This window comes from Balaenoptera borealis, assembly GCF_965194805.1.
Source record: "Balaenoptera borealis genome assembly, chromosome: 14".
NCBI lineage: Eukaryota > Metazoa > Chordata > Mammalia > Artiodactyla > Balaenopteridae > Balaenoptera > Balaenoptera borealis.
In genome coordinates this window covers 40,628,541-40,641,858 of record NC_138875.1, presented here as the reverse complement: position 1 = coordinate 40,641,858, position 13,318 = coordinate 40,628,541, and the positions used below count along the sequence as shown (strand labels likewise).

At 38.8% G+C, this 13,318-nt stretch overlaps 1 protein-coding gene across 3 annotated transcripts in view; it reads left to right on the top strand.

The window, feature by feature from the left end:
* ELP2 (elongator acetyltransferase complex subunit 2) overlaps positions 1 to 10,139 on the top strand; it is a gene marked incomplete at its 5' end in the record, with an annotated part of 44,489 nt that extends 34,350 nt beyond the window's left edge. For 2 of the 3 annotated variants that reach the window (XM_082354281.1, XM_082354280.1), the window contains 5 exons: positions 1,933 to 2,125; positions 3,518 to 3,639; positions 5,168 to 5,301; positions 6,050 to 6,163; positions 9,574 to 10,139. In XM_082354281.1, coding sequence (XP_082210407.1) covers positions 1,933 to 2,125; positions 3,518 to 3,639; positions 5,168 to 5,301; positions 6,050 to 6,163; positions 9,574 to 9,730 — 720 coding nt within the window. In that variant the 3' untranslated portion in view covers positions 9,731 to 10,139. The remainder of the gene's footprint in view (positions 1 to 1,932; positions 2,126 to 3,517; positions 3,640 to 5,167; positions 5,302 to 6,049; positions 6,164 to 9,573) is intronic. The other variant, XR_014234184.1, reaches the window with a different exon arrangement.
* Between the last annotated feature and the right edge of the window lie 3,179 nt (positions 10,140 to 13,318).

Sequence of the window (13,318 nt, the reverse complement as noted above, 5' to 3'; positions counted from 1 at the left end):
GTAGATATAACTCTTTGTTATTTTATTGGTTGTTTCACATTTTATACTATATATCTTTAATTTACCACAGTTTACCATCAAGTAATATTGCACTATTTGCATACGAGAACGTAAGTATACTTTCATTTCCTTCTACTTTGTGGTATTGTTTTTGTACATTTTACTTCTTCACAGAAATCCCACAATATTATTTATGCTTTAACAGTCAATTATCCCTAAAGAGATTTAAATAATAAAAAAATTTTTCCATCAGATATTATTTTCCTGCTGCCTACAGGATGTTCTTAACATTCCTCATAATGCAGTTCTGCTGGTCAGGAATTTTTTCACCTTTTGCCTGTCTGAAAAGGATCTATTTCCCTTCATTTTTTAACAGTATTACTGGTGGCTAAAGAATTGTTGGTTTTCCCTTAGGTACTTTAAAAATGTTGCTCCATTTTCCTCTGATTTGCATTGTTTTGGATGAGAGGCCCACTGTCATTTTTCTTTGTTACTTAGTAATGTTGTTTTTTCCTCCAACTGCAATTTTATATTTTTCACTGGTTTTAAACAATTTGATTACTGTTGGTATAGTTTTCTTCGTGTTTCTTGTGCTTGGGTTTTATTGAACGTCTTAGATCTGTAGGTTTATTGTTTTCATTGAATTTGGAAATTTTTTTGGCCATTATCTTTTTAAGTATTTTTTTCTTATCCTTTTGCAGACCATAGTTATACCTATATTTGGCTGCTTGACGTTGTCATAGAGTTCAGTGATTGTTTTTTTCTTTTTTCTTTTTCTTTTTTTCCTACTCTGTGATTCGTTTTGTCTTTTAGGTATCAGTGTTCTTTGTTGCCAGATATCTAATATTTTGGAGTGCCATTATTTCGTGTATTCTGTCTGATCTTTTAGTTTTTTTCACACAAGAGAGTAAATCTGGTCCCTGTTACTCCATATTGACCAGAAGTGAAAGTTTCTAAACTACTAATTACACAGTTAATACACAGATGTATTCTTCTTGTAAAATATTAAAGTAGTATGGAGGTTCCTCAAAAAATTAAAAATAGAACTATACCATATGAGCCAGCAATTCTTCTTTTGGCTATTTATCCAAAGGAAATGAAAACATTAATTTATAAAGATATATGTACCTCTATGTTCATTATAGCATTATTTACAATAGCCAAGATATGGAAGCAACCTAAGTGCCCATTGATAGAGGAATGGATAAGGAAGGGGTGGTGTGTGTGTGTGTGATGGAATATTACTCAGCCATAAAAAAAAAGAATGAAATCTTGCCATTTGTGGCAACATGGATGGACCTGGAGGGTATTATGCTAAGTGAAATGAGTAAATAAGTTAGAGAAAGACAAACACCAAATGATTTCATTTATATGTGGAATCTAAAAAACAAAACAAATGAACAAACAAAACAGAAACAGATTCATAGGTACAGGAAATAGATAGGGTGTTTTCGGTGGGGTGGAGGGATGACCGAAGTAGGGGTTTAAGAGGTATAAACTTTCAGTTATAAAATAAATAAGTCACAGGGACGTAAGGTACCCATAGGGGATATAGTCAATAATATGGTAACAACTTTGTATGATGATGGATAGTAACTAGACTTAATGTGGTGATCATTTCATAATGTATAAAAATATTGAACCTGAAATTTTGTCGTACACCTGAAACTAATATAATATTGTATGTTAAATATAACTCAATTTTTAAAATTCTGATTTCAGTGCCAGTCTCTAATTAGTCATCATTTCTAATTCCAGTCTGTCTCTTCTCAGAGGTTACACCTGGTTATAGTATTTTCTCAGAAGTTGTGTTTTTTTTTTTTTTTTTAACACGGATACATAAAAAATACCATAGAAACAATATATTATTTTGAAAAATGTTTTCAGTTTATTTCACTTTAATTGCTTTATTGTTTCATCTCTGTCCTATAGGCAGCTAAGAAAGAGCATGCAGCTATCATTCTTTGGAACACTGCATCTTGGAAACAGGTGCAGAATTTAATTTTCCACAGTTTGACTGTCACGCAGATGGCCTTCTCTCCTGATGACAAGTTCTTACTAGCTGTTTCCAGAGATCGGACCTGGTCACTGTGGAAAAGGCAGGACACAATCTCACCTGAGTTAGGTAAAACAGCTCCTGGTTGGGAAGATTATTAGTGAAACAGTTATGTCCATTTACCTACTTTGAGCAGCTATTGTGTAAAGAGAAATAGAAATGATAACAGGGTGAAGGGCAGAGTCTGGTTGTTGTGAGTCTTTCAAGTTTTGTGATAACTGAGGAAGACCTGACCTTCCTTGTAAGGATGATATGTATTCAGACATCTCAGATAAAGAAACATAAAAATCTACATGTAGAAAATTTGGATTTCGCAGATGGTTACAGAATGCCACCATAAAACCAAATGGATGATATATACTGAGGGTTTTATGGGACAGGAATAATGAATATACAGTTAAATTATGAAACTCAGAAGGACCATTGTCTTTACCGTTCACCTACCCACCTCTGTCACAGTGATAATTGGGAGGGGTGTTTTGGGCATCCATTTGTGAATAACATGACCCCTGGGCAAGATGTTAACACACCTACCTGCATTCTACTTTGGATCTGGCATAAATTGAAAAAAAAAAAAAAAGGAAAAGGAAAAAAGGCTTCGTGTGATTGCAGCAGTAGCCTATTCTTATTCTTCCAGTTTCACTGAGTAGGTAAAATCTAGAGAGCGTTTAAAGTACTTTGTGTTGTTTAATCCTGTTTTTAATTTTTCCATTGATAAAACCTACTGCAGTTTGATCTTATGATATTTTTAGTCCTTTGGGTTTTTTGTGTTTTAGAGAATACCAGGGACTATGACACATACTGAGCAGTATATGTTGTAACAGACTAATTTCATTTGCAACTACTGATTTCCTAACATGCAACTTTTCCTTTTTTAAAAAGTTAAAGTGATATTATACTAATAAATCCTTTAATTTGTTATATCTTTATGGATTGTGGATTAATAGATACATTAGTCTACCCTCTATACACAGTTATGTCTTTTAGGTTTAGTCCCTATGAGGGCTAGAAGTTAGTTACCCTACACTTAAAATATTGCAAGGGAAGAGTTTTTTTTAAGTTCATTTTTTTTTTTTTTTTACATTATTTAAGGGTTCATTAGTCTTTTTTTCCATAGCTTATTAATACACAGATCTGGCTACTTCCTGAGTAAGTTTAAATTTCATCAGACTTCTTCCATAAGCATAAATTGAACTTTTAGTTAAGTGTCCAGAAGATGTTTGTCATCAGTCACTAGAGAGTGACTAGTCAGTATAAAAGCATTTCCTACTAGAAAAATAACTGTATGCACATAGCCTTCTGGTGAGGGATCAGTTGCCTGGCCTTGGTCGGTTGCAAAAGTCTGTGTATATAAATTGATTGTTAAATTACATGTTGTATATGGCATTTAAACATAGCTTTCTACCAGGTAAAAAAACAGCTTTCTGCACTTTGTGACTAGTGCATATGTGTTTCTTTCAGACCCAGTTTTCAGTCTCTTTGCCTTCACTAACAAAATCACTGCTGTGCACAGTAGAATTATTTGGTCTTGTGATTGGAGTCCTGATGGCAAGTATTTCTTCACTGGAAGTCGGGACAAAAAGGTAATTTTTTTTAACTTAATATTTTTTCAAATGTAAAATAGTAATATTACAGGTGTGTAAAAAACACATAATCCTAATTTTCTGATACATCTTTTAAGAATCAGTTTATGTATTTCCTTCTGTGTTTTTCATATGCATACATAAAAAGGCTTTTCTTACTTGTTAAATTCTATAAATACATGTCTCTGAAATATCAAATAAGAGAGGAAGGCCCTTCAGACACATGACTATCAGATGGCCCCAGTAGGAGAAAAGTAGTAAATGAAATGGGTCAAGACTAAGAAAGTAGGAGAGCAGGAGTGGATGGAGGGACATAGGGAAAGACAGTTTCTGCTTTTCTTTTTCGTTCTTTTGTGAATTTAAAATTCTTTCTATAATGAATGATTATTACCTTTTCATTCAGCAGAGGAAGCGGGGTGTGTGCCTGTGTGTGTCACGAGCTGTGAATAAAATCAGAACAAGTTAGCTAGCAGTAGGTTCTTGACCATGACCCTCGCCCTTGTTCTCTGGGAAATGTTCCCCTGGCCTCTGGTCTTTCCTCTGTTTTCATGCTCTTTAAAGCATCCTTTCCTTTTTCTGCACTTCCTGCAGACCAGAGGTGCTGAGGCACTTGAGCGTTTCCTTTCCTCTCCTGCCCTCTCCAGTCACAGTCATGGTACAAGTTACAGAAGCAGAGGACTAACACAGCATGTTGTCACTCAGTGAAACACTGAAATGTTAGCCTCTGAAGTGCTTTCTCGCAGACCTTTACTTCTGTCATTTGCCTATTCATTTCTTCCCCGGCATTCGTCTTCCTGCTTTCTGCCAGCTGCTCAGGCAGCAGGACTGCTGCTGCCTTCCACAGTCAGGCCCGGTAGCAGATGGTCCAGCTGTGGCTGTCACAGTTCGGTCAAGGCTGAAACGGACAAAGCATCATCCACCATGCAGTCTCAGGAATGCACTCCTGCTTGCTTGGGCGGAGCCCTCTGCTCAGAATCTTGCTCTGGTCCTGCGTTTTCACTTCCCTCTCCATTTCTTTGTGACCATTCACACCCTTTTGAGGCATGAGCTTCCAGGAGAGCCTCATTTCTTATGCGGTGTATTATCAAGGTTAGGGCCTCCCGAGTGAGCTGAGCTGATTCCATGAGCAGTGGGTGGTGTGGAAGAAGAGCCAGGGACTTGGCTGGTTTCATGCATTTTGTGGTAATTTCTTGGGGTGGTGCACGAGCACCTTGAGGACGTGGTGGACAGTATCTCACTGGATCAGAGCTGGTTTCCTGAGTGTAAAGAGCAGGCTGAACACCCCTGGCCTCTGGGCGGGACAGTCATCTTTGGACCAGCGCAGTTGGATAGTTGAGGTCTCAGAGACATGTATCTGCCACATGGTGGCTTCTCTGTGATGCTTGAAATGCTCAGAAGTCCTGGAACACACATGAAAATGATGCATTGTTTTAAATGTCAGTGTCCTCTATGCCATTGAAACGCTCTAATGCATTGCTAGAAACCTTGCAAAGAGAAAGTTTTACAGAGTTTGATGTGTCTGTGTTAGGTGGTTGTCTGGGGTGAGTGCGACTCCAGCGAGGGCTCCACTGAGCACAGCATCGGCCCCTGCTCCTCCGTTCTGGACGTGGGCGGAGCTGCGACTGCCGTCAGTGTCTGCCCAGTGCTTAACCTTTCCCAACGGTCAGTCTCTGCGTGGGGCTTCATCTTATGTTTTCTTTAAGAAGACCACTTAGTTTCTCAATGTGTAGCCCTCTTATACTTTTATCTTTGGGTTCTCTTAAGTTCCAAGTTAACTATTTTTTTTTATAATGCTTATGTTTCTCATAGGATTTCTTTTTTGTTTTTAACACCATTTTATTTTATCTTATCTTTCTGATCAACCCCTATTTATTTATTTATTTGTTTGTTTGTTTGGCTGCGCCGCGTGGCTTGTGGGATCCTAGTTCCCAGACCAGGGATCGAACCCAGGCCCCCCGCAGTGGAAGCTCAGAGCCCCAAACACTGGACCACCAGGGAACTCCCCTCATAAGAATTGCTAAATTGATAGAGCTTGATGATATTCAGCGTGGTGAAATAGAGATTGGGAGTGTGGCTCAGAGGTTCTTGTTTCACCAAATTTAGGACTGTGGTGCTTTCTCTGTAACAAGTATCTTCGGTAGAACAAGGGTCTCTGCTGCCAGCCAGGGAAACACTGGCTCATAGGCCTTGCCAGCAGAGGGCAGAGGTAAAACTGTGAGCATCCTCGACGGAGAGGAGCCTCTGTGAGCGCACAGTAGAGCAGCGCACTGGATCCTGGGCCCGAATTTTAAACAGAGTCCTTTGTAAGCCAGAGACAGTGGGAGCACTGAAGAACGACTTTAGATTCGTGATGGAGATAACAGTAGTTCATGCTAAATTAATCACTGTCTTTCCCTTCCCTTAAAAACAGATATGTTGTTGCAGTAGGATTAGAGTGTGGAAAGATTTGTCTATATTCTTGGAAAAAGACTGATCAAGTTCCAGAAATAAATGACTGGATGCACTGTGTAGAAACAAGTCAAAGGTATTTCCTTCCTATTTTTGCTTCCATCAGATTAGATAGAAATCATGGAGTCTTTAGCAGCAAATCTTATGTCACATTTGCATGGAGAGAAACACAAATCTGTTCATGGTGCTTACTGCTAATTTGTACCTCTGTGTTTTGTGACAGTCTCTTGAAATTGATGTTTGTTACTATATTGCACTTGTTTTTTAAAAGTTTATTTGACCAAATTGCTTGTTTGCATGATACTGTGTTTACAGACAACGCATTGGAGATGAAAGTGATTTTCATAATGATGAGTTTCAGAATTTGACTAAGTAGAATCTTAGTAAAATTTAATTCAGAATGTTGGTGGTTTTTTGGAAATATTATAGATTGTGTTTGGTAGCCGAATCTCGTGTTTGAACACTTCAGCTCACATCCTGAAATGGAGTAAACCGTCAAGTGCCCCTCAAAGCCCTGTGACCAGCCTTCAGGCAGAGTAAGTGCTCCTGAGCCTTGTGCCCTGGGCATGGGCCTTTGCCACCTGAGCTGGCTCAGAGCACCTGCTGTTTACAGCCTCCTTCTCCTCCACCTGCTTAGACAGCAGGGAACACTTTTTAATCTGCTTCTTTACCCATTTCATTCATTAAAAATGACTAAACTTTCAAAAAGTCATTAATGTCATTCTGTGTTAGATTTTTTTAGGATTCTTCAACCTTCATATATTTAAACTATCCAAAATATAACTTCAAATACAATTCCAAACGACAGCATCATGAGGAAGGCCATTGGCTTGATGCCGAGAGATGGATTGTACAAGATATACCTTCCAGGGGAGTTTGTCTCCTTACCGGCAAAGCATGTTAATGCTCATGATAATTGTATTTATTTAAATGTATTTAAAATGAGATCTGCTTTATTACTGCTGTCCTCATGGGTTCTCTCCCACCTCTCTGATGCTGGGTTTAGCTGTTGAAACAGTTCATGCTGTTGGCTTACTGAAGAGAGAGGTATCCAATGAAATTCCATGTTTCAGGCATTTGAAATTTCCTCTCTTCCTGGCCTCCCCTCCCCTGCTTTTCCTTCCTTTCACTTTGCCCTACCCATGGTGCTTGCTCTGCCTCTGCCCAGTACCCAGACCACTTCTGTGGCCCGAATGTGGAACAGTGGCAAGAAGCCCCTCAGAAAGTATGGGCAGGGGACATGTACAGAATTTGAGTTTTTCATTTAAAATTTTTTTAGTCATTATGGTGACTTTGGATTTGCAAGAACTAATTCCTGGCTTACCTTATATTATTTGGATTGCTAATATTACACTTAACAGATTACAAATACTTTTCAAATGAAAGGTTTTGCTGATAATGAAATATAAACGAAGGTAATATAAGCAAACACTGCCTTCTAGGTTGGCTCCCCAAACTCCCTGTCTTCTAAATGTGATCTGTTAACACGCTGGATTTAAAGAACATTACCAAAAGAGAAAAGAAACGAAACATACCTTCTCAAAGCATATATAGCCAAATAAGTACTGTCCGTCAAAGTAACTTCTCTGGGATGCAAAGTACTATATATATACTAGTCTATATATATACTTGTTTCAGTGATGTCACTACTTCAAATCATTCTTTTAATGAAATGAGAGAACTTTAATATTAATCCAGAACAAATGAGATCCCAGTGATGTTGCTGTTACTTAAAATATTTTTGGAACTTCTCTTTAGGAACTGTGTTCAAAACTAGCTTACTAGTGATGCAAGAAAACCAATTATGATACCTTTTACATAAAGTTTTTCTCATTTTGACCATTCACTTTTTTTTTTTTTAGCTTAACCTTCATCTTATTTATAAGCTCCTATCCAGATGACTTTTGACTTCTTTCAGTAATCAAATTCATCCTCAAAGGAAGATGAGCTTTCATTGAGAATACTCAGGTCGTAGTCTGTGTGGAAGTATTTCCTTTAGGAGAATTTCAGGAAACACTGAGGCACAGCAGCATTGTTGGAATGTGTGGACCCTTCTAGAGTGGCCACTTGCAAGGGCTCACAGTCATTTGGTGACTTAGGTTCTGGTGTGCTGATTTTTTTAAATGTGTTTCATCACTTCGAGGCTGTGCTTCATTCTTTTGATCCTGAGAGTGCGTTGGCGACAGGGACTCTCAGAGTCTGCAAGTATGATTTGTGAGCTCAGGCATTATTTTCAGTGTTTACTGCTTTACAACTTGCTTAAGCTTTTCACCTTATTCCGTTTTGGTTTGGAGGACTAGTTTGCAGGTTAAATTTATAGAGGATATTGTATTTCATAGAGATTTATTAATAATCTATGTTTGGTGGCATCCTAGGTCAGCCATGGGGGCTGGGGGAGTGCGTTAATATGAACCTCTTGCCCAGGGTCGTGCAGTTACAGGTCACATTGGAGACCAAGGTTCTTTCACTGGGTAGTTTATTAAATCTTTCACTCTTTCCTTACCCAGCAGTAAATAATGAGAGTAAGCGTCCATTCAAGTTACAGGGATGTCAGAAGATCAAATAATGTAGAATATGTTGCAAAGTTGGAATTCTTTAGAAAAGGAACACATTTAGTAATGTTGCCTGAAAGACCGATTTTAATAGTTAAAATTGATGGTTAAAGCAAAATTTGACAGAAATGCATTGTCTATTTCTTGCTCTTTTTGGTGGGTCCTTGGTCAGTAAGTAAAATATTTTCAAGGCTAACATAAAATTGCTAAAATATTAGTGATGGTATTTTAAAACCTGTACTTTTTTTTTTTTTAAAAAGAGACAAAAACATGTTTATTTCATAAGTGCTTTAGACACATATTTTATACATATTTTGGATCATAAAGTATATCTAAACAAAATCAGTGGATGAGATTGTAAAGTATATATAGACAAAATTCAGGATATTTTCTGACTGTAGAAAAATAAATAACAAAAAGATAATTAGAAAGTCTCCAACTGTTAGAAATTAAGCAACATACTTTCAAACAACACATGGGTCAAAGAAAAAATTACAATAGAAATTAGAAGATATTTTAAACAGAAAGAAAATGAAGACACAGCATATGAACCTTTGTGGAAAATAGCGAAAACAATGCCTAGAGGGGAATTCATAGCCTTAACTAGATATATTAGAAAAGAACAAAGACTGAAAATCTATAATCTAAGCATCCATCCCAAGATGCTGGGAAATGTATAGTAAAGCATACAAAGTAAGTAGAAGAAAATAATTAAGATTAGAGAACTCAATGAAAGATAAATACACACAGAGGAATACATTAACACAAGAGGTGAAAACCTGTACATTTAGATGTTCAGGTTTTGACTTCTATTTATGTTAACAACACTAATAGGAAGAGCATACTAATTGAATTAATATGCAGGTGAGCACCAGAAAAATATTTCATAGTCATAGCATACATTCATTTCATGATTTCTCTGTCTTTGTTTTAGCCAAAGTCATACACTTGCTATCAAAAAATTATGCTGGAAGAACTGTAATGGGAAAACTGAACAGAATGAAGCAGAAGGCACTGAATGGTTACACTTTGCAAGTTGTGGTGAAGATCACACTGTGAAGATACACAGAGTTAACAGATGTGCACTGTAATGGACTTAATGACTGCAAGCATATACTTGTTGGTGTCTTAAAAATATTTATCATGTAAATAGATAACCTTTCTTTACCTCATAATTTCATTGCATTTCATGCTTAAGCTCTATGGCAGTAGTCCTTATGTGAGTCTCAGACCCTTTGAAATATGATGAAAGCTACAGACTCTTCTCTCAAAATGTTTATATACACACAGTCTCAGAACCTTGCCCATACTTTCAGGGATTCAGACCTGCATCTGTGTGTCCCAGATTGAGAGCCTCTATTCTTTCTTTCTTCATGACCAAATTTGCCTAATTTTGTGTCATTTCGGGCCTTCTCTTTTCAAATGTTTGGGACGTTTCATTATTTACTACCCTCCTCTGAGGGAGAGCCTAGAAAATAAAAAGAGATAAAACCCAGATTACTCAATTTTTATTTTAACAGTTTTTGTAAATAAGCAGACCACACAAAGTGTGGTCTTGACCCCTCCCTCCCGGTACACACCAGCCATTCTAGGAATTTGGCAGGTTGTGAGTTTGAACTGTAGTCGGTCTCTTCTCTTACTCTTTAAAAGTACATAGATGCTTCCTTCAGAGTTTGACTTAAAGTGCTTAAAGTAACTGAGAGACATAGGGGCTGGAAAGTATCATCCGAATCACCTGAATTTCTGTGAAGTTGCAAGGATGAGTCACAAGAGGAAGGATGAAGTCATGAGCGTGAAGGATGTCCCTCAGGGAGAGGGAGCGGTGGGAGCAGAGGGCAGAAGAACACACCAGAAAGAGTGCTGGGTGTGCCTGCTGAGGTTTGGGAGGCTGCCCGCCAGAGCTGAGCACTTGGGAGTTGGGTGGAGAGGGGTTAAGAGAGGGTGTGGGAGAGCCTGCGAAGACTGGTGGGAGAGCCAGGCCTCTCCTGACCCTGTGGGAACATGAGCCACCTGGCAGATTGCCACTTTGCACACTGTACGTAGTAAATAGCTGGAAGGAGGGAGGCGAGGATTTTCTTGCTGGGCGTTTATGCTATTATCTAACATGACATTTTACTTACAAAGAAGTTAAGTGATACTTAGTCCAAAGAAGTTAAGTGATACTTAGTCTAAATGAAGGTTTTTAGACCAGAACTATCCAGTATTTCTAGTCCAACAGAAATATAATGTGAGCTACCTATGTACTTTAAACTTTTCTGGTAGCCACATAAAGTAAAAAGAAAGAGGTGTAATTTATTTTAATGACACATTTGTTCAAACCCAGTATATCCCAAATAGTATCATTTTAATATAGTCAATATAAAAAATTATGGAGATATTTTACTCTTTCTTCTGTATGAAATCTTTGTACACTACAAATTGCATTTTACACTTAGAGCTCATCTCAATTCATAACTAGCCACATTTCAAATGCTCACTAGCCACCTGTGGCTAGTGGCTATATCCATATTTGGACAGTGCAGTTCTAGACCACTGAATCTGTATAAACTTGTCTTACACCCTTAGGGGTGTGTGTGTGCATGTGAGCATGCATGCACCAAGGCAGTGAGCACCTGAGCTTCTTAACCTCAGAAACCAGGATGCTCTGAAGGATGATTTCTTTGCTTATCTGCTGAAGGATCTGAATCTTCCCGTTGGCACACAGCAGTTTGTTCAGATCCTGCGCACATGGGGTTCCAGAGCAGACTCAGTGGACTAACAGTCCTTTAGAGCCTTTTCCAGCACGGAACTCAACCCCCTGAGGTCTCCTGAAAGCAGGCCTAGTCTTGGAGAGACCAAGTTCATGGTTAGTTGTTGTTTTGCCAGTTGTAAATAGACAGTTTTCCCAAGTTGTCCTGAAGCATCTTCCTCAGTAATCACCTGTGTAATTAATTCAGTTCAGTAAGTGTTTCCAGGACTTGGTGTACATTTGGGCAGTATAGTGAACTCCATACACATACATTGTACTTTTACCATGATAGTCTTCATCTGCTAAAGGAGAACACTTTGAACCATACTGTAGTAGTTCATAACATCTAAAGCAAAAAGGCAGTCTTGCAGCTTTGCTCTGGAGTTGCTGAGGAGTATTTCAGAATCCCTGACCTGCCCTTCCTTGTCTTCCCTGATAATTTCATTTTTCTGCCTGAGTCACAGCATCAAAGCTCAGACTGACGCCAAGTGCCAACCTAAGCAGTTGCTATCTTCTGACCTACATGACTTTCCTAGATGGAGGAGAGGTGATTGGGTTGTGTTCCCAGCACATGTTTACCTTGGGCAACAAGGAGCCAAATCACTATCTTCCCAGTAGCCTCAGGGGGAGCAGCCATGGTTATTGGTTCCAAAGAGAGACTGGGGGAATTTGAGGGAGACTGTGCCAATTCAGGAATAAAAGGAAAGCCAGAATCATTCCCTGTCTTAAGTTATCCTCGCCACCGTAGAAAATCTTGGGTTGTCTGTAAGAAAAATGCAAGGCCTTCTACACACTTCTGTACAAATCCTATGTACTTCTCAAGGCAATCTGGGTGAGGGTTGGAACCCCGATGTAAGGAATCAGAAGTGCGTTTGAATCCTGACTTACACTGGCTATACCTGGGTAAGCTTTCCCCCTCATCTCTGTAAATGGAGATAATATTAATGGATCAGTCTGACCTCGATTCAGCTCTGTGTGAAAGAAAATGCAAAATGTTCTTTCTGGCTTATTGCGAGAGAGAAGTTTTCTCTCTCAAAAGCAGTCAAGGTAGGCAGACCAGGTCGGGCAGGGAGCCTTCTCAACATGGTCAGGGGACCCAGGCTCTTTGCTACCATGCTCAGCGTGTGGCTTCCTCACTATCCAGGATGGCTGCTTGGCCTCCTGCCATGACCTTTGCATCCCAGCCAGGAGAAAGCAGGAAGGCATAAGAGGCTTGCCCCTAACTTTAAGAAAACTTGGAAGTCCATACCGTTGTGCTTAACCTCTGTGGCCTGAATTTTGTCTTGTAGCCGTACCTCAAGAGAGGCTGGGAAATGAAATCTTTATTGCAGGTGGTCATGTGCTTAGCTGGGAATTGAAGTGCTTTATTCTGGAAGAAAGAACAAATGTTAGTCTCATTTCATAAAAAATAACCACTTCATAGGGTTGTTCTGAGGATTAAATGAGCCAATGCATGAAAAATGCTAGCCCAAGGCCTGGATATAGTAAGACACCAATAATCGGTAACTGTTACAATTAAATAAAGCTCAGCTCATGTCACCTCCATAGAGCCTTTATTAATCCCCTTGTTTCAAGTATTCTTTCACTGAATTCATAGTATTTTCTTCTCATTTTCTTTTATGGCATTTGTTACTTCCTATGTTTTATTAATGTATGTCTTAAGCAGTATCAATTAGCTGCTTTCTATGGTGAGAAAAGTTTGTCTCAAAAAGATACAGGGAATTAATTAGCTCACATAACTGGAAACAGTCCAGTGGTAGGACAAAGCCCATGTATGGTTTGACCAGGACACTGTTTCCCTTTCTCTGATTCTCTCAGCTCTGCCCTCTCCATGTGTCAGTCGTCTTCTAAGGCTGTCCTTCCTCATGGCTATGAGATGGATGAAAGCAGCCCCTGAGGTTACAGATTCCCTTGCTCATTCATATCAAAAAGAATAAACTTTTGGGAGTTC